Source organism: Oenanthe melanoleuca, chromosome 11 (assembly GCF_029582105.1).
Source record: "Oenanthe melanoleuca isolate GR-GAL-2019-014 chromosome 11, OMel1.0, whole genome shotgun sequence".
In the NCBI taxonomy this organism is placed as follows: Eukaryota; Metazoa; Chordata; class Aves; order Passeriformes; family Muscicapidae; genus Oenanthe; species Oenanthe melanoleuca.
In genome coordinates this window covers 6,867,812-6,888,890 of record NC_079345.1, presented here as the reverse complement: position 1 = coordinate 6,888,890, position 21,079 = coordinate 6,867,812, and the positions used below count along the sequence as shown (strand labels likewise).

The following is a 21,079-nucleotide window of genomic DNA, read 5'->3' as shown; positions in this document are numbered from 1 at the left end:
AAAAACACATCAGAAGGCTGCCAGAACAATGAGATGGCTGGAATACAAGACCTACACAACAGAATGATAGAGTTAGCTGTGAAAAGACCATGGGGAGATCCTGTGAAAAGACCACGGGGAGATCCTACTGCTACCTTCAAAGGGAAGCAAAAAGAAGATGCAGCCACAGTCTTGGAAGCAGAGAGTCAAAGGACAAATGCAACAGACAAGCTGCAACAACGAGTGGTCAAACATGGGAGTAGGTTGCTCAGAGATGCTGTGGAAACAAATCTTTCCTAAATACAACCCTAATTGATCTCATCTAGCATCAGTGCTGGCCCTGAACTGAGTCAGGGGTTGAACCAGGGTACCATTCTCTGGCACTACATAAAATGAAGGACATACTTAAACTTCAAACACAAAACATTGAGACTTTTTTCCATCTATGTAGTTATAACTATGATGCTCCTAGGACTGAGATTTATTGGCCTCAGTACTCACTTCCACACAAGATCTAGAGGCCCTGGAATGTTTCTGCAAGCTCTCATATACTGATCAGCCCTTCAGCAAATGAACAGATGTACAGAAACTCTCAGCAATTTACTGATTTTCACCACTTTTCAAAGTGGTGGATATCCAAATCCACACAGTATTGAAGAGAACAGCACTAGAAAAGCAAAAATACTGTGTTTCACTGTTTAGGAGACAGAGAATCACATGTACTATGAAGTACAAAGATCCACATCAGACATGGCTCTTATAGGAACTCCAGTAAGAAAAGGTGGAAGCAGTACTGACAAGAGACCTCGCTAAATTTTTTTTAACTTGGAGAAAATCCAGGACCACAGTGAGCAAACCTAATAAAAAAGGAAAAATTGTCTTAGAAGTAGTAAGGGCTACTGTATGGTCTCCTCTCCAGGATGTTAACGTGAAATTATATCTTGTCCCATAGGCAATAGGAAAGGTGCCAAAAGGCAGATGAAAACTCTCCCTTGGCTGCCAGCACTGGACAGCCTCAAGAGGCAGTACATCATACTGACCAACAACTGCACTGGATCAAGCACTTCTAACCAGGAGGAGCCAGACTGATAACACAGCAGGACAAACATTCAGTGCTATCTCTCTCCTTTGAGTCTGGTGGAGATGGAGAGATCAATCCCTAAGGATTTGTCTGCACAAGCCATTCAAAGGAGACATCTCCAAAAACATTACAGATGTCATGTCAGGCAAGTGAGACATCTAAATATTTGATACTTGGCTCCATCATACCATCATGGAAGCTCACAAATGCTTCACATAGGTCAGAATGTTGGTAGGACAAGGAGAGGATAGAGCTGCTTTAAAAGGACAAAACTACTTCCACACACACTACAGGAGTCTGGGACCATATAATGCTCCAGGTAGCTCAGAGCAGGCAGGAGTCAACAGCAATCACTCTTTGGCAGGAAGGAGAGAAGAGTATTAATAAATATGGAAGGTAGGCAAGGATCAAGTAATCAATGAGTACCTTTTGAGTATTCAGTATTGCCACAGGAAGCGATAAACCTCTCTTCAAAGATCAGAAGTGGCAGTAAGTTATATACTCAGCAGGAATGCTGGATTACACTAACTTCTTCCATCCTCCAAAAAGAAAAGAAAAGAAGAAAGGTTTTAATAATGTGATAAGCTTTGACTGAAACTACTAGTCTTCAAAAATGTCATTTTTTTCCAACATGTAATCTGGAAACTCCTAAAGTGTCTCTAAGGGGTTTTCTTGCAGTACATACTCGTGAAGCAAAACTGAAGTTTAGATTGCACTTCCACTGCAAACAGTTTAGCACACAGGAGAAAGCTACTGGTTAAAATGTAGCACTGTTAATTTATGACATAGAATTATACAACTAAAACCAGGGGGTATTTTTAATTCAGTAGCATTTTCTGCTTTCACTTTAAATCTCTGGATGTTAGAAATGGTTTCAAGGGAAGAGCTTTGCAAATCAAGTACAAAGGGACAGAAAAACTATACAAGAAGCTGAACTAACTGGCCAAAAATCACTGCTGGTTCTACTGCAGTGAAAGGCTCTTCCACGAGCCAGTCCAGAGAAACCATGTCTCTTTCAACATTAAACAATGGGAGAATTCAATTGCTTGGAAAACAATTTTAAACATACAGGGGAGTTTACAGCTCCATTTCAAAAGAGTAAAAGATGTTTACAAATAGCCAAATGCTGCTATTACTACTTGGGCTCTCAGCTTCCTTTGCAGAAAGCCTCTACTTACCCCAAAATATTTTGGGGCACGGTTCCATGAAGGATCAAATCAAACTTGAGGGTGCATTTTTTCCACATCCACCTACATGCTATTGCCCTCATGAAGCAAATTCTACTGACCTGCCTGCACACACATGGAAGAAGACAGGGTCACAACAATCCTGATGCAAGCCAACTTAATTTTCAAGGGAAGCCTTGACTTCTACCTCCCTAAATGCTTTGGTGTTTATTCCCAAAATAGCAAGAATTGCAAATTTCCTGGTATAGCTTTTATGGATAGGTTGGGAAAAATGGAAAAAAATTCCTCTATCCAAAATAAGCATTAAAAAAAAAAAAAAAGCCCTACAAGAACAGATCACTGTCCATTTAGTCCAGCAGTCTGTCTCCAAAAACTCTAGCAGGAAACACTGTGTAGGCAAAGCAATCAGTCATGTCTGTGGTTTACCACCCTTATCCCAACATCCAGTCCAGAATTACGAATCTTTGCCTCTGGACCTGCAAATCTCCTTCTGAACCTGTGGTATCTCCACAGTCTCTGACAAAAACAGGTTTCCTATCAATTGTGGTGTATTTACCTCATTTTTTACTTCTACAAGCTACAGGCTCACCACAAAACTCACTGCATTCACCCAAGAAGCTGGCCTTGTGTGAGCACAGGGAATTACAGCAGCCAGACTGGGCACAGACTGAGTTCTGTGAAGAACTCCAGGGGCAGCAGCAGAGTGACACTATTCACCTTCTCACAAACAGCCAAGAGAAACCAGAATTGCCAAACTCAAGTGTCACGTGCTTCTGTTAAAATTACTACACAGAGGAGCACGTGGATTATTTGCAAGTTTGCCCTGTAGCACTGAGTCCAAGATTACATACCCCCTTCCCACCTTTTTAACACAGGACATGAAAAAAAACCTTAGCTCCCAGCAATCTCTTACCTAGAGATGCTTAGGCCACCATCAAGCTATTCACTGTAACATCTTGGAGAGCTCAGAAAGTGTCAAACACTTGTGTCAAGTCTCCACACATAAGGCAATAATTTAGCTTAAAATTATTGCGTTGTTTACTCCTTATTCCACAGCTTTATGCTTCATAGTTCAATTCCTGATTAAGTCCGTATTTTATTCAGCATCCAGTTTAAAACTAGGATCACTGCAGATAATATAATTCCACACAACATACACAAATGCTATATATAAAACAAGTCAATAAGTAATTTTATGTAACACAAAATTTTATGGAGCTATGTTTTCTTCAGAGGCTTCAATAAAAATCACCTTGCTTCACCCTCTGAGCATTTTCCATGCTCAGAATCAGGAAGGAAGAACTCCTTTGCTGATACAAGAACTGTCTGGGCAGCAGTGCTCCTGCCAAGGTCCTTGGGCTGCTTGGTAGGCAGTGAGCTGGACATGAGCCAGCAGCTTGTCCTGGCAGCAGAGAAGTAACATTTATCTTTCCAACAGCTCCCCAATACCACAGCCTCAGATCAGGATGTATTAGTCACAAGTCTGGACCAAGAATATAGAATGCTATTTAACACATCTCCAGTATGTATCAATATCTGCTTATTTCCCCCCATTCACAAGATTTTACTGGTTTGATCATATTCTTGATTGAAAAGGAAAAATCCTAAATTTTACTCTGTTCAAGAAGAGGGAAGGTGGTTCAAAAGAAGAGCAGGTGCTATCCATCCTTTTTCTTTAGTACTCCTGGTTTATCACCAAGTCTGACCTCTCATGAATGACAGTTCTCTAAATACATATGAAACAAGAAAAGGTCAGCACCTTGCAGCTGAAGCAATTTTCAGATTTTTTTTCCCACAGTCTGGATTCAAAGATGTTAAGAAATACATGACTGCTCTTCATATCAATCCAATAGCTAATCACCCTCCCTGTGAAAAACTTAAGCCTTTTAATTTGAACTTACTGGGCTACAAATTCGTATGAATACAAGTTCGTATTGTGTTTGTTAACAAGATTAGAGCAAGCTCACTAATATCCAGTACGATTTTGTCAGGGACATATCTGAAGACTCTCATCAATTCACCTCAGTTTTGATGAGAAGCTGCACATTTTACTGCATGGCAATATAGCTTAGTTTTCCAGCAAACTGGAGATTAATCCCTTTTCACATGGTAATTTTTTGGAGGGTTTTGAGTGCTGAGGCTAAAACAATATGTAGGATTTTGGGAATGACTTCATCCCATCCCACAAGATGGGGAAGAACATACCCCTGCTTATTTCACTAATGCATTTAAGACCTACATTACGTTCTTTGTCACAGCATCACCTTGGAAACATGTGTTCATGCTGTTTATTCACTATGACTGCAAAAAACACTTCAATCACTGCTTTCTAGGATACCATGTGCCTTGATTTAAATTCAGCTGGAATACCTTGTTCCCAGGTGCACAGCTTTACATGTAGCAGCCTCAGCACACACACTGGACTAGATCTACTCCACCTGACAATCACAATGGCTGCCTTGGTGCCCAGTGATTTTCCATGAACCAGAAGTTTATCATGAAGAAGTTTCTAGAGATATTTTTCACCAACAAAATCATTAATGAAAACAAACTGTGATAAGCAATTACTAGTTTTTGCTGAATATCCATGGAAACTATTCACTCTTGTATACCCCCAGACTAATCCTGAACTAAATGGCATTTACTGATACTCAGTACTCATATTAATATATAGTAAGGTCATCAGGATCAAGGCCTTTAACAAAGTCAAATAATAAATTTAACAAGCTCTAGTTATCTTAAAGCCTTAATTACTGGGATTAACACTCTTCTCTAACTAAATTCTGTACTAAGAATAAATGGGAGAGCTGGTAATAATGTGAACTACATGTGTGTTAACATCAAGCAGAGCTAGTCAAACACCCAAGGTGTTTTGGATGCCTGCCACCCTCCCTGCACAGCCATGTTCATCCACTCCACCTCCTTTTGGTACTGATACATCAGCACTTCTCTGACCTCCTGGAATTTCACTACTGCTCCAAAGTGCATTGACTATAAGACAGCCCTAAATACTGCAGTTAAAAATATTCCAGTGCTGAAAAATATACCAATATGCCAAGGTAAATGTCTCTCTCACCTCCCAATGTACTCTGATGGGGGTTGGTTTTAAATAGTTTTCATGTTAAGTTTTGGCTTGTGTTTGTTTTTTTAATATACTTTACCTGTGGATGTTTGAGACATATACAGACTTTTAATGATGATGCATTATTAATACAGGGATGCAATTCACATGCCAAACAATCTGTGACTTGCCTTCTGTTTTGCCAGAATTTGTGACAAATTCAATGATGTCAACAAATTTTTTTACAGTACAGGAAAAAAATATGCAAAACAAGATTTTCAGTATAAACTGAAATTACTTAACCCTGTCTTTACATTTGAACAAAGATTTCCAATGAAGCCCATTAAGCTTTAGAAATTACATGAGTTTGCAGCTACAGCAGAAAAATAAGATGGTGCTGCTAACTGGCTGACATAACAATATGTATTTGGGCAGACTACTTGCACTACAGGGAGAAAAAAATAAATACCCTGTGTTCAGCTTGCTGTACTGATACCAATACAGAAGCCCTTGCTGGTGGCACTGGTCAGCATATCCTAACTGAACACTGCCCTTGTGCTTTTAAATACTTTCAAACATTCCTGGCCTCACCTCTCAATATGGGCCCCACATAGCACACTGAAATCCTCAGGTAGCAGACAGTAAACTCTGGGAGGGCTTGAACTGTGGGGGGTCTCTAAAAACAAAGCTTTACATAAGAAATGTAACTATCTATGACTCAAAACTTCACCTGTAAGGATAGTTAGGGAATAATGCTTCGGGAGTCCATTCTACCAGAGACGTCCCCTAAGTCAATGCACGTTAACTGCGCCATTCTTGAGAGCTGTCTCTGCACTACTTCTCTTTTCACCTGTTAAGAACCACATTGGAAGGAAATTAAGATTTTATAGCTTCCAAGCTTTTATAACACTGAGGAAAACTTCACTTTAGCTTTAATTTATAAGTTGTTCTGTGTTCAGTTACTTGAATGTTAACATGTTCTGAAACATAAAACTCCCTACTCACCTTCTGTTTTTTCTGCTCTTCTTTTTGAGGTTATTTTTGTTTATCAGAGAAAAACAGATCACTCAGCTGAGAAGCAACTCTTTTGTTTTATATTAAATATGTCTGGGATAAGCATACCTCACTTAATTCCTAAAGACTGATGAGTTATTGGAGAGAAGTGGGAGGAGCAGCAGAACAGGGTGTTGTAAATGAAATTCAAATATTCTTCAGCACAAAAAAAAAAAAAAAGCGTATTTTCAGCTACAGTTAGGACAGAGTCTAAGTTTCAGTAAAAATCCTGAAAGAACAAGTGCCAGGTATGATCTGAACCATTGTTATCTACATTAAATATTACCAATAAAAAGGGAATTTCCTGGATTTGCGTGTGTCTCTATGAACATGTAGGTTACAGAGTAGCAGAGCTTGATACTGTATTGACATTTCAAGGTTTAGTACAACAGAGTGAGCTGGGCATCGGAACTAAATCCAAATGGATGAACAAGGGTTTATAGTTAAGCAAATAAATCAGTACAGTTCAGTAAGTTAACGCAAACAAAACAAGCAGTCAAAGCTTTGGTTTCTTTCAGCTCTTGTCAGTGTGTGTCCCCATGTGTTCAGGTAAAGCAGTGGCTGCTCCTTATTACACGTATTTCTAGAGCACATACAAGCACATTTGGGATCCTAATGTTTATTACTCCTTCGAGCATTCCTTCTCTGGTAAAGAGGTAAGAGAAGCTAAAGTTGCCAGGATGGGAAATTAGGGAGTTTTAATGCAAATATAATCAATAATAATAGCTGAAAGAGCTAATGTACAAAAAACTGTTCAGACAGAGCAGGGAGAGCTTTCCAGAGATCAGTGGAACCTGTTTAAATATGTGGAATAAGTGCAAGGAATAGGCTGGCTTTGCTCCAAGAACAGACAGGCCTAATAATACTCAATCCAACTTCCAAAAATCTAAAAAAGCAGAAGTTCTTGGACATGAAGTCCTAAGGGGAGGAGAAGAAATTAAAATTCCGAAGTAGGCTGTGCACAGAAATTCTTTAACACGTTAGTAATGCCATGTAATTAGATTTTTCAGGTAAACGCTGAAAAAGTCAAGAATAACAAGGGTCGGCTTCTGGCATTTCAAGACACAGCGCTGGGAGCGCAGCAGGCGGGTATCAACCTGCAGCCCCAAGAGCTGGTGAGGATGCACACAAATTAGCTACGGATCATAGTCAAGATCCAGCCTGCTCACATGAAAACAGCTCTTGAAATAGCTCCTTCCCTCAGTAATGCTGCAGGCACGAGTCACCAGCAAACTTAACGCTGTAGCGACAGTTCTCCAAGCTCTGTCCGAAATGGCTCTATTATTTCAGTTGCAGGGCTACAGAAACACGAGTCACCTTTTATCTGGCATTACTCGTCAAAAATACCCCACAAAGTTTCTTGAGCCTTTCTGTGCATCCTAATAACCATTCATGCGCAGGGGATGACATTAAAACTGAGCTAGCCCTACACATCCAGAAGAAAAACAAAATGGAAGTAAAAATCCATCAACCTAGGGAAAAAAAAAAAAAAAACAGCAAGCATTGCTTTGCCCTTACACTAAAATTGCTTCTTCCTTCAGTTCTGCTGATGTCTCCTACACTGAAGGAAAGAGTTAGGGGGATCGTTTAAGTAAGAACAGCTTGAATACAGCACGGAATTACTTCTAATACTCAACGGGCTCCTACAAATTCAACAGGCTCTGCAGAAGATGAATAAACTGGAAAATTCAAGATTATATTTACACACTTCCTGCACTGAAACAAAAACATGTACACTGGAAGTGGTAAACAGTGTTTTAGATGCTTCTAATGACACCTCTGGAGTTTATTGCCAGAATTCAGTAACTGGCCAGAGATGAGGAACAGCCATGCACGTATTTAAGGGGAGAAAGGCTCGGCAAAAAAATAGGAAGTCACAAACAGGAAAACGAGCTCATTCTCACCAACAGGCAAGTCCTAAGGATTACACTGACCAGAGAAGGAACCATACAACACGACAAAACCCTTCTAGCGAAGTCATTTCACAAGGTTAACACAAGGCCAAATCCGATACCGTATGAATATATATCCTAAAGAATTCCAAAGCTAATGTAGAGAACAAACAGCAAAGCGTTTGGACACAGAGCATGTGCGGTTTCCTCCTCTGCATCACAAAAAGAATCGGGTTTTGTGCTTTTCCCCCCCCTCCCAAGCAGCACAGACCCATGGAAGGGAGGGAATAACGCCGCCCTCCGCCATGAGATTTCGGGCTCCATCCCTGGGCAAGAGCCCGGCTGCGAAGGCCCGGGGGGTTCCCGGGGAGGAGCCCCGCGAGTCGGGCAGCCGGGCCAGGTCCCAGCAAGTGACACAGCTGGTCGGTGGCTCGGTGGCAGCCCAGGTGCTCCCGATGGGAGCCTAAAGCCCCGTGGGGACCCCGGGCCCGAAGTGGGGTGGCGGGGACGGGACGAAGGAGGGGGGGCGGACAGAGAACGGCGGGGCCGCCGCTCTCCGGGAGCGGCGCGGGGGGTGCGGGGGGGCTGCCGGCCGGTCACCGCGGCGAGAGCGGGCGCCCCCCAGCCGTGCCCGCCCCGGTGCTGCTGCATGGCGCTGCTCAGCCTGCCTTGCAGAGGGAGCTCGAGTCCCGCTCTGCGCCTCGCAGCGCCTCTCACTCCGCCGCACACGCCAGCGCAGCGAGGCGGCGGCCGGCGGGAGCGGGACACGCAGCCGTCCCCACGGGCGGCGCCCGGCCGGACACCGCGGCAGGACGCGGGCGGAGGGCACCGGGCGAGCCCCGGGAAGGTGCGAGAAACGGGGGGAGCGGTGCCGGGGCGGGAGGGGAGCGGGCCCGGCGGGGCGGGGGAGGGGGGGAAGGAAGGGACGTGCGGGACGGGAAGGGAAGGGGTGGGGGGGGGCGGCAGGCGCGGCGGGGAGGGGGCGGTAATGGGGCGGTTAATCAGCGCCGGTGGCGCGGTGGAGGAGACAAAGGAAAGAAAATGGAGTCGGGGCCGGCGGGTGGCGGCGGCCGGGGAGGGAAGGAGGGCGGGCGGCCCGGGCGGTGCCGCAGCCCAGCGCCGCGCTGTGGGGAATGGCGGCGGTGGCGGCGGCGGCGGCACGGGGACGGTAGAGGGAGACAAAGCCCCCCTTGCTGCCCCGGCGGCGGCCGCTGCGGGGCCCCAGCCGCGCCGGAGCCCCATCGTGACACCTAGAGGCCGGAGAACGCGACTGCAAACCCCCCGCCACCGCCGCTTACCTGCGCCCCGCGCCCCGCCGAGCTCCCTCCGGCCGCCGGGCCCCGCCGCCGCCCCGCGCCGCCCGCGGGCCCCGCGGAGGAGCCGCCGCGCCCCGCACGCCCCGCCGCGGCCGCCGCCGCTTTAAGCGCCCCGGCACCAGCCCCGCGGTTTAATCGCTCCACAGTCGCTTTCGGACACAAAATGGCGGCGGGCGGGGCACAGTGCGCACGCGCCACCCAGCGCGGCTCTGCCGCGGCCGCCGGCCCGAGCGGGTGGAAAGGGGGGCGGGGGGGGCCGGCGCGCGCGGGGAAGCGGCCGCGCGGGGCAGGCTGGGAGCGGCGGGCGGGGCGGGGCGGGGCGAGGGCGGGGTGGGGGAGCGAAGGCTCGAGCCGCGCGCCAACTTCAAACGCGCGGGGCCCGCGGCGTCACCCTGCGCGCGCCTGTGCGTGCGTGCGTCAGCGCGTCACGTGCCGCCGAGGGGCGGGCGGGGGGGGGCCGGAGGCAGCTCCCCTCCCTCCCATCAGGGCGGCGCGCGGCCGGCGGGGCGGCGTGAGGGGAGCGCTGGGGGTGTCCTGTTCTAGTGCTGCCCCGAGATCCGGATAGACTGCAGGCAGGCAGTCCCTGCTCTGCACGTCGCTGCTCAGCTGGAACGTCCCTGTTCACTTCAGCTAAAACTGCTCCCTTTACCTCAGCCAAAACTGCCCCTTCACCTCAGCCAAAACTGCCTCTTCACCTCCAAAACTGCCCCTTCACCTCTCCAAAACTTTCAAAGCATGAGGCTGTGCCTCAGCTCCGTGGGAAGGAGCTCCTCAGAGAATAAGGCCACAGAGAAAGTCCATTTTCCGTGCTGAGGAGGGATTTGGCCTGGCTGAAAGAGCCAAAATTTCTTAAGGTGGAAGAGGAGTCAGTAAAATCGTGAATTAATCAGGAAACTCATAGGACAGATTCGTGAATAGCAAGTGACTTGAATTGGGGTCTAGAGGGGAAGCCGTGCCAGAGGTGTCTGAGGGCACTTGGCTTGTTCAGTGTGGAAAAGAGGATGCTGAGGGCAGAGCTCACTGTGGGCTGCAGCTTCCTCAGGGGGCTGCAGCACTGATGGCTGCTCTCTGACCAGCGACAGAACCTGAGAGAACAGCATGGAACTGTGTCCAGGGGAGTTAGGCTGGGTATTAGGAAAAGGTTCTTCACCCAGAGGGTGGCCAGGTACTGGAACAAGCTCCCCGGGGATGTGGTCACAGCACCAGACCTGACAGAGTTCAAGAAACATTTGGACAACATCAGGCATGTGGTGTGATTCTTGGGGGTGTCCTGTGCAGGACCAAGATTTGGACTTGATGGTCCTTGTGGATCCCTTCCAACTCAGGAGATCCTGGGATTCTACAATTCTGTGGTTTAAGATGGTGTTTGTCTGGTGTTTTTAAGGACTTTGGGCTTGCCAAGCTCATAATTGAGTAGGACAAACGAGCTCCAGTCAGCTTCAGCTTAGCAGGAATTGTGGATGTGCTGCCAAGTATCTAGTAGGGAGCTTCCAGGAAAGTCAGCGAGGTTGATTTCCATCAGAAGTTAGACATCATGGTGTTTTCTGTCCACAACTTATGCCCAAAAGGTGAAAAGAGCTACAGCACCCTTGGTGAGATGCATGAATTTATGTGAAAATACACAGGGGCTTGCCTTTCTTTCATTTTCTGCAGTTCCCTGAGTTGCTGAATCTTCTGTGTTTAACATATTTTCTCATCTCCAGCAGACTCAGAGCTTTTTGACAGGCTGAGGAGAGGAGAATTCTATGAGCTCATGCTGCATCCTCTTGGTATTTTCTTACCATAAATCCATGAGAAATGGAGCAAGAGTAATGGGTTAAGATATTAATATTTCAAAAATCAGACACACTGGAAGGAAGCTGCATATTTTTGTTCCTCTCACTCCCCTATCAGTCGCTGGAGGACAATAAGGCCAGGAATTCAAAGAGACCTCAACACAAACCTTTGGTGGTAGAATTAAAGAGTTTTAAGGCTGTTAGAGTTGAAACCCGTGTTTTCCTCCAATTTGTGCCTCTTGAGATATCACTGCAGGTTGGGGTAAAAGCTGTTCAACAGCCTAGGCTTCACCACAACCTGCTTAACAAGTGACAAACCCATCAGAAAAACATTAGCATACATTAGCATGTGTAAGCTGTGCCCTTAAATCCTGGTATGAATAATGGTGATGAGTTGCTGAGCTCTGCTGTGGAGAGAAGGGTCCTTCTGCCAGGGGAGTTGGGCTGAGTGAGATCAGGCCCTGACCCGGCTTTACGGGTTTCTCCTGCCTAAGCCTAAGCTCTCTCAAGTCCTTGCAAAGCAGCAGAGCGCCGTGGGCTGTGTTCTGAGTACCGATACTCCTTTGGGGGGTTGTTGACAACCCAGAATAAGTTTCCTTCTCAGGATCATGACAGCAAGATAAGTCCATTAATCCGTTTCAGTGGGGCATGGGTGGCTTACTGAGGGGGTAGAGGGGATGAGCTCTGTGGATGCAGCCTTGGGCTGAAGGAGAAATAAATTATCGACAAAGCAACGGTAAAATGTGGCCATTAATAGAGGTGATAGTGTAGCCCACAGCTGTGAGCTCCGGGGTCTTCATTGCATGAGAAATTTGAATCATTGAAATTCAAATGATTGAATTCAAATGATTCATTGATATTATATCCTGAATTTGAAGGAACCTCACAAAGATCTTTGAGTCCAATGTTGGGCAATCAAAAGCTTTTCTAAAATTAAAAGAAAAAAACAACAACGAAAAAATACATGGCCTTCAATTTAGCCACTAGATGAGTTGGTGTAGAAGGAAATTAAGTCAGCACAGCACGAAGAATATGCTCAGAACATTTCTGCAGTGTGAATTTTTAAAAAATCATGTACATTCTAAGCTGTCAAGCCATCAATTCTCATGCTGTAATTTTTGGGAGAATGACATATCTTTCGTCTGTAGCCATGAATCCTGCTTTAAGCTCAAAATTTAGCTCAGGCACGAATCAAAATGGAGAGGAGCAGTGGCTGGGTGTGAAACTGCCTCTTTCCTGCTTTAAATACTCACCCAAGGCAGGATGTAAGTGGTTGCTAATGATCCCTCCGCCTTTTATTTGAGCCATCCTATGGCAAAAGGTTGCAGCTTCCTAGTAGGAATGTCGCTGCTTAGAAGTAGAAGTTTTTTTTCCTGACAAGCACCTATTCGTGGACTTCTCATGCCAGAAGTGTCCCTGACCATCCATCCACCAGCGAGTGCTGGGGGTCTGCCCTTCTGATCCTGGGTTTCCTCACTTGGAGGCGCTTTTGAGCTGATTTGCAGGGAATTCAAATTCCCACCTTCAGTCCTGTGAGTGCTCCTGAATATCAGTCTCTGAGCCTGTCCAAATTAGACACTCAGAGGCAGATGCTCCTTCTAGAAAAGTTGCCCGAGCGAGGCCTTTCCCAGAGACACCTTGCCCATAAGCCAGAATGGAAAAAGCTGAAGCCAAGGAGCTCCCGACCACCTCACTGAGGCCCCGGGTGGGCTCACCCTCCTCATTCTACTCTGCACTTCCATCACCCTCACAATCCCTCACCACTCTAAGTCAGCTCTAAGGAAAACAGTACTCGAGATTGAGAGCATTAAATTAAATTTCTAAGGCTGCCTGGAGCACCATTTGGTCTCTTTATGAACCAAGGCCCCAGCTGTTGCCCCAGGAGTGGTCCTTGGAGAACAAGCCCATACAGATGTGCCTGACAGCCCTGCAAGGAACACGTCAGTGCTCATGAGGAGGCTGTTGCTTTGCTGTGGTTCAGCTCAGGCTGCTTAGCTGTTCCGATCATCTCTAAGTGCCCCAGTGAGTGCCTTGGAAACATGATTTCCCATAAGCCTGGGAAAAGGTGGGAGGTCCAACTTTAAGATTACTCAGACCAGAGAGTCAGAAGCTACAACCCCCAAAAATTACTTTGCATGAAGATTTAAGTGATTTCTAACGCAAGGGCTAACTGGAGCTTGTGGTACCACAAAGTGGCAGTGTCTCCTTGGGGTCATTCTGGCTGGTGGCTGCTCTCTGTGTCAAACCTGGGCAGCTGCATCAGCCTGGATGCTGTGCAAGAGGAGGGAACATTGTGCTGCTGATCTTCAGGAGCTCCTCAGGACACTTTCCTGAGACTGGCAGGTAAAAAGCAATACTGCTTCAGAATCCGTATGCACCCTTCCAATTAAAAGAAAAAAAAAAAAGCAAAACTAGCAGTAGGCAGGGGAAAGTAACATCTTCCCCAAGCCAGAGCACATGGATAATGTAACTGTGACACAGACACCCTCCCACGGGCTGCAGCTCCTGCAAGAAAAGCAAGTAGCTGCTGAGCATAAGCACGTCCCTACGGGAGGGGGATGTTTTAAGTGCTGACACAGATTTGGCTGACAAACATGGTGCTGGCACACTGTGCACACTGTCTCCTTTGAAATAACAAATGCTCCTGCAAAATGTGCTCTGCACTGCTGTGTCTGTCCCTGTGTGCTGTGAAAGTGGCTCTCAGGGAGTTCACCCATGAAGCAGAAAGGTCCAAAAATCAGGACCTTTTGTTTGAAATTTGTTGCTGTGAAAATGGCAGTCCTGCAATTCCAGGTGACCTGGTGATGTCCATAGGGCAGAGGTCTTTGGCAATGCCAGCACAGACCTCTGTCTTTGTCACAGCAAAGGGCTGGGTAATAGATTCCTAAGTTAATCTGTTTGAGGTTTTTTTCCCACATGTTCTAATAGCCACATAAATAATGGGATTATTCCTTGCAATTCCAGGAAGAGAGTAATTTTGTCCTGGCCTGCAGCTCCCTGCCTATCCTGACAGAAGTCTGCTTTCCTGCTCTGATCTCTACAGTCAAGGTGTAGCTTATCTCAGAAAGTGGAATTGTGCTGCAGGGAGGGGACGAGGTTTTGGCAGGGCAAGGAGAACACCCAGGTAGGTGAGTGAATTAAATTAATGGCTTTGGCCACTGGGGCATTGGGCTGGTTTGTTTTCCAGCAGTTATTGAAAGGGGAAAAGAAACCAAACCAAATATGTGAGAGTGCTGGGCCGCTTTCCACCTCTCAGGTGCTCTTGTCTGCAGTTGTATGTGTCAACTGGGACCTACATCCCTCATCTCTTGCTGCCTAAAGCTGACAGTGTAATGCAGTGCTCTGGGAAAAGCACTGTGCTTTCCTCCTGGAGCTTGTCCAGCCCCCAAAGCAGGTGGAAGAAGGCTAAGGGATGAGTGATGCAGCAGTGTCCCCTGGTTACCCCTCCCTGCAATCCCATCTGCAGATAAAACTGCATCCAGAAGTGGTTTATGCTGAGGGGGTGTCCCAGATGGGACCATATGCACCACGGCGTGCTACATTCTGCCTGAGCCAGCCCCAAAAAGCTCTGCTACAGTGAGGAGGAAGGAAGTGAAGGCTGTAACCTCCTGGGACGTGCTTAGAAACCCTGGGGAGCATCAATGGACGGGCCTTGCTTGGCCTGGGAAGTATAAATCCCTGGCTCTGCTGGTGATGGCAGTGCCCCTGCTCTGGCATGGGTGGGTGGCAGGACTGGGGGAATGTCCCTGCCTCTGCTGCCTTTGGAGGCATCTTTGCTGCTCTAAACTACTCCACTCCCAGGACCATACGGACCACTAAGATGATTAAGGGATTGGACCAGCTGTCATGAGAGCTGGAAAAATGAAGGCTTGGGAGGGGGGTTCTTGTCCATGCCTGGTGGTGGGTAAAGAATAGTAAGGTTGGAAGGAACCACTATGGGTCATCTGATCCAACCTCTCTACTCAAGAGGTCATCCTAGAGGGCATTGGACAGGATTGTGTCCAGATGGTTTTTTAATGCCTCCAGTGAGAGAGACTCCACACCCTCTCTGGGCAACCTGTTCCTTTGTGTGGTCATCCACACAAAATTCTTCCTCATTTTCGTGTGGAACTTTCTGTGCATTAGTTTCTGCCCATTGCCTCTTGTCCTGTTGCTGAACACCACTGAGCAGAACCTGATTCATCCCCTGGCACCCTCTCTGCAAATACTGACAGACATTGATGAGATCCCCTCTCAGTCATAACTTCTGGAGGCTGAACAGCTCCAGCTCCCTCAGTCTTTCCTTGTAAGAGAGATGCCCTAATTCCTTAATCATCTGTGTATCCTTCTGTTGGATCTGCTCCAAGAACTCCATGTTTCTCTTGTACTGAGGAGCCAGAACTGGACACAGCACTCCAGATGTGGCCTCACTGGGGCTGAAGGGGCAGGATCAGCTCGCTTGCCCTGCTGCCAATGCTCTTCCTATTGCATCTCAGGATATCAGTGGCCTTCTGCGTTCCCAGGGCACACTGCTGGCTAAGGGACAGCTTCTTGTCCACCAAGACTCTCTGGTCCTTCTCTGCAGAGCTGCTTCCCAGCAGGTTGGCCCCCATCAGGTACTGGTACATGGAGTTATTCTTCCCCAGGTGCACCATCATGGTGGATGTTCAGGGATTTAAACCAGCAGAAGGTGATGGGCGGGGTTTGAGAAGAAGGCAAACAATACAAGCTTAAAAAGAAGTCACCAGTGAAACCACAGAGACACATCACAGGGAGAGGGGGAGCAGTTCTAGGGGTCTCCAGACCCACGGTGACACCATGCAGGGTGTAGGAACAAGGGCCCCAGCAGCCCTACTCCATGATGCAGGCAGAAATATCCAGGATCCCACCTTTCAACCCAGCTCAGTCGGGAGGTGGCACAAGACCTAACACCCTGCTGTGCACGTTGTAGCCTGATGCCACCTCCTGCTTGGTGGGGCAGAAGGCTCCATGTCACCAGCCACATGCTGCCTAGGCCACTGAACTCAGGACATTTAATCAAAGCAGTGAGAACCAATTGTGTTGTGTCAGGGAGGTGGCCCCCACCCTGCTGCTGCACTATGCTGTCACAGCCACCAAGAGGGCAAAGTTCCTGGGAGAGCCAGAGGAAACAGTGCTTCCTTCCCAACAAGCTTCCAACAATCCAGCAGCTTGTTGGTGCTGAGGAGCTGCACAGGAAGGGCACAAAAACCTCCAGAAAACCTCCAGCCTCAGGGCAGGTTGTGAGGGACGAGCAGCAAGAGGGGTCACAGAGAACAGCCTCCCTCCCAGCCCAGTGGTGTGTCCCTCACACAGTAAGGTGGGGACAGCGGATATCCTGGGACAAGGCACAGCCCGGGAGGCAGAGCAGCTCACAGGGTGGTTTAGCATTACCTGTCACACCCATCCGGTGTGGGGACATTTGGGAACATGGCCTGGCCACCACAGCTGCTGCAATCTGCTTCCAGTGCTGGACATGGGTTTTTACTGGTCCAAAGTGGAAGTCAGAGCCTCGATAACCAACAGCAGCTGGAGATGGGGAATGTGTGGGTTTACACACACACACACACACAGGGCTCTTTCCATTCCAAGGGCAGCCCTGGTTTCAGTGCCCCCCATCCTGTGTGGACACTTCCTACTACCTTGGGTGATGCATCCCATGCCCACCAGCCAACATTTTGGTAACAACTGGCTGAATTGCAGGGCCAAAAATCACAATTATTTCCCATGACATCCTCTGTCACCCTCCAGGTTACATGGATGCTATGCTGACACCCAACTTGCCCCATCCCAGGGCACTGGGGCCAAAGAAACACCCTTACAGCAACACCAACACTCTTTAAAGGTTTTTATTTCTGCTTTAAAATCAAAATTATTCATTCTCTGTAATTACATTATATATAGATTTATAGAGACATTATAGAAAAGAATTTTTTGCTTTTGTTTTTCTGCAAAAATCTGTAAATAAAAAATAAAATAAAACAAAACAAACAAAAAAAAAGGTGGCAGCTTCTGTCCATCCGTCTGTCCGTCCCTCTATCGCTCCTTCTGCCCCTGCCCTCCACAGCATTTCCCAACAGGCCAGGAAAGGCTCTGGGCTGAGGCCACATCTCACTACACTCCCTACAGCCACAAGCCAGGGAGGGACAGGAGCACGTGGAGCTGGAAAGAAGAAACGCCAGCAGAATATATTAATATCTCATATTTCATTTTATTTAAGTCCTGGGGACTCCAGGTGGCAGAGGGCAGCAGTCCCCATGGCCCTGGCAGCTCCTGGAAAGAAACAGCGAGGTTTCCAAAGTGCAGGTCCTTCCGGGACAGGGCGCATGCCCTCGAGCAAGAGGAAGGCAAGAGGAGGCAGAGAAATCCAGTCCCTCTCCCCGCCAGCCAGGGGGGCAGGCAGGGTGGGCTCCCTGGGTACTTTAAATAGCGATCAGAGGGTGGGAGGTGCAGCGAGCCCCTGGCCAGCGGTGCGGAGGTGGCGCCCGCGGGGCGGGTGGCGGGGCAGGGAAGCGGTGCTCCGTAAGGCAGTGTGCGGCCGCGAGCTGCCGGCGCAGGGCTAATACTGTGCTGTGCTGAGGGCGGGAGTGCTGCGGCTGCCGGCTCCCCAGCCCGTGCGAGCCCGGGCGGCCCAGCAGCGCCTCTGCCCTCAGGGATGGCAGGCGGGTGTGCGTGGGTCTCAGAAAGCTGTACTGGCCATGCTGGCTGGTGCAAAGATCCGTGGGAGGCTGTCCAGGGTCTCCTCCAGTCGCCGGTGAGCTGATTTACCATCTTCCCCTGCAAGTACACGCCACGGTCAGTGATACAAACTGCAAGACTTCTGTCCCCTGCCCATCCCTGGCCATCTACCCTGGCCTTTCCAGGGAAACGTGCCTAACACCTGGTAAAGCTGAGCCTGCCTGCTATGGCCACAGCATGGAAACCTCTCTTGTTCTCAATTAGCACACCCCTGGGCAGGCCCCAGCTGGGATCTGGATCAAAAAGTCCCCAGAGCTCCTGATTCACAGGTTGTGAATCCTGTTCTCAGCTGCCCACGCGAGGCAGGGACAAATCGTGTTTGGGTTGCAGCAGTGTTGGTGTGTGGAGAGACTCACTTGCGGCCAAGGTGCCAGTGCTCAGGGCTGTGCCAGCTCCGGTGGCTCTAACAGCTGTGCACATCTGCATGCACTGGCATGGGGGTCGCAGAGGGCTCCCCAGGACCCCCAGGCACACACAGGGATGCACACATCCATGCTATACAGGCTCACCCAGAGCTCTTTGCCCACAAATCTGCCCGCAGCGGCCATCCCCAGCAAGAGATGGTGACATGGACAATCTGCTGGGACATAGGACACAAGGCATCTACATGTGTCAGGGTGCCAGTGGGATGTGCGCTATCAACAACCAAGACACACAGACTCCAAAATGTGACACGGCTGACAGGCTCTAAGACAGAGACATTCGTGAGCAAAGCGGCCGGAGCAGGGACAAGGGGTACGAGGACAGCTCACATGTCCCAACCTGTGCAGCAGCTGCCGCGATCTGGAGGCCTAGAAACACACTCAGATGGTTCTCTCAGGGCCATCTAGCAAATAATAAATAACAACCAGGCTTAGTGCTGTGGCTACAGGATGCCTGGCCCTTGCTGCCAGCTTGCTCTTGCCTGGCAGAGCTCGGGGCATGATGAACCAGAGTGCGTGGGGTAGCCTTGGAGCCCCTTCTCCCATGGGCACTGCTGGCACCAGGAGATGCCACTTGGGATGCTGTGGGTGGGGAGCAAGCAGAGAAACAGCAGGACACTCACCACACAGCATCAGGCTCTGCTTGGCTGCCTCCCGCACAGGCTCTTTGTCAGTTTGGCACAGGTAAACCAGCTGCTCAATGCTCTCTTTGGCCTGCAGAAGAAGGGACAAGGAAATGAGTTCTGGCTGTCAAAGCTGAAGCAGGAACACAGTCAGATGGGGAAGGCAGCACAGGGTGCTGCAGCCCCAGGGTGCAGAAAAGCCCCTTATTCTCTTTATTTTTCTCCTCATTTTCCTTCTTTCTCTGCCCCTGGCTGTTGGTACACGTGCCTGCAGCACATTTGGGCACATTTGGGGCATCCCCAGCTCTTCTTCCTCAGGAGCAGGAGGCTGTGCAGGTGTGTCCAGAGTCACCACCCACATGTGTTCCCTCTTCCTCTGGAACATACAGCCCTTCTGCCCCCACCCCACATCCCTCACCTTCAAGCAGCCCAGCGCTGCACACCCTGCCACACGTGTCTGCACCTCCTCATCCTCCAGCTGCTCCAGGAAGCACACGAGGGCCTGGGGGAGATGGGGGAGTCAGTGCCACCATCTGTAGCAGAGCAGGGGCACCAGCCCACGTCACCCCTGGCTTGCCCAGCACGTACCCTTTGGCGGAAGCGGGGGTTTTCTGCCAGGCTGCGGAGCTGGGCTGACACGGCGCTCACCACCTTGCTGTTGCCCTCCACGAGGAGCAGGCTCAGCGCCTTCAGCCCCTCCTTCTTCAGGCGGCCCTCGGGCATGCGCTTCAGGGCACGCAGCACCACGTCCTGGTCGTCTGAGTTGAGGTTCTGTGCCAACAGTGCTGTGGGAAGCCATCAGCTCAGCCAAGGTGTGGGGAGTTACACTGCACTGCCTCCACACCCCTGCCACCCATCCCCGAGCACCCTGCATCCATGCTGGGCAGAGGGGGCTCCTCTGCTGCCCATGTGTGGGATTGCTCCTCAACACAAGCAAGGATATGGGAAGGCAGCATGGGACTGGGCTGCAGTCTGGATCAGACTGACTTGCCCACTCCAAGGATGGCTGAGCCTCTGGGTGATGCCCCAGAATGGTCATGGCACCTCTGCAGGGTGATCAATCACTATGGTGATACTCTGGCACCCCATCCCAGGATTTAAGGAGGGTGGGAGGACACCCACCTTCCTCTGCCAGCTCCATCATGTAGGTGTCAAGCACCAGAGCACCGAGCGACTCAAAGTGGCTCCAGTACTGGAAGATGGTGACCTGCTCGCTCTGGGCGCTGCCGGGCCGCCGGGGCAGCCGCCGATTCAGCACATCCTCCACCAGTTTCACACACACTGTGAGAAAGAATCAGGATCATGGTCTGCAGCAGCCATAGTCACCCCCCTGTGGAGCTCCTGGCATCCATATCCTCCCACTCATGGTCACTGAGTGAGGCTGGCAACTCCCCGAACACCCCTGGGCAGCCACTTACCAGCATCAGCCAAACCAGGGTGCTGCTCGCTGATGGGAGCTGCATACTGGGCACTAAGCACCTGCAGGAACCGCTCCACAGGGCAGGTGTAGACGTTGGGCACTTCCACACAGAGGTCCCAAAGGGGCAGCACGCCCTCCTTCCGTGTTGAGAACTGCACCACTGTGGGGACAGGCACTGTCAGAGCTCCCAAAGGCCAGGGCAGCAGCTGGGTGACTCCTGCCCTCTGTCTGGCATGGTCCCTCATTGCCCACAAGGGGACACAGGCTTCACACAGCCTCTGGGGTGGCACAGAGGGTCCCCTCAGCTGTGTTTCTTTACCATCAGCAGCTGAGCTGGCTGCTCCTGCGCGCTCCTCTGTCAGCTGGCACACGATCTCCAGCACCTGCGACTCCCGCAGCAGCCTGTCCAGGGCATACATCTCCTGGCACCGCAGGGGACCGAAGGTGCCCAGCTTCTGCAAGGCACAGCCAAACCAGGGACTTCAGGCACAGAGCTTACTGCCCACATTGCAGCCTCCAGGCTGCAGCAAGACCC

General features: G+C 49.5%; 2 protein-coding genes and 1 long non-coding RNA gene across 11 annotated transcripts in view; 1 reads left to right on the top strand and 2 right to left on the bottom strand.

Moving 5' to 3' along the window:
• The window catches only part of CTCF (CCCTC-binding factor), a 34,565-nt gene extending 24,826 nt beyond the window's left edge, over positions 1-9,739 (bottom strand). For 3 of the 6 annotated variants that reach the window (XM_056500335.1, XM_056500336.1, XM_056500337.1), the window contains exons 1-2: positions 6,039-6,127; positions 1,487-1,599 (exon numbers count right to left, since the gene is read on the bottom strand). The gene's annotated coding sequence lies outside the window, so the exon portion shown is untranslated. Of the gene's footprint in view, positions 1-1,486; positions 1,600-6,038; positions 6,128-9,551 lie in introns of those variants that run through there. The other 3 variants (XM_056500345.1, XM_056500344.1, XM_056500343.1) reach the window with 3 other exon arrangements.
• On the top strand, positions 6,232-17,342 carry LOC130257617 (uncharacterized). The gene is made up of 2 exons (XR_008841355.1): positions 6,232-9,100; positions 14,309-17,342. It is a non-coding gene; the product is annotated as an uncharacterized LOC130257617 (long non-coding RNA).
• Positions 17,175-21,079, bottom strand: part of RIPOR1 (RHO family interacting cell polarization regulator 1) — a 31,641-nt gene continuing 27,736 nt past the window's right edge. For all 4 annotated transcript variants that reach the window (XM_056500334.1, XM_056500331.1, XM_056500333.1 and 1 more), the window contains 7 exons: positions 20,864-20,999; positions 20,543-20,704; positions 20,247-20,405; positions 19,713-19,909; positions 19,543-19,626; positions 19,125-19,215; positions 17,175-18,118 (listed from right to left, as the gene is read on the bottom strand). In XM_056500334.1, the coding sequence (XP_056356309.1) occupies positions 18,021-18,118; positions 19,125-19,215; positions 19,543-19,626; positions 19,713-19,909; positions 20,247-20,405; positions 20,543-20,704; positions 20,864-20,999 (927 nt within the window). In that variant the 3' untranslated portion in view covers positions 17,175-18,020. The remainder of the gene's footprint in view (positions 18,119-19,124; positions 19,216-19,542; positions 19,627-19,712; positions 19,910-20,246; positions 20,406-20,542; positions 20,705-20,863; positions 21,000-21,079) is intronic.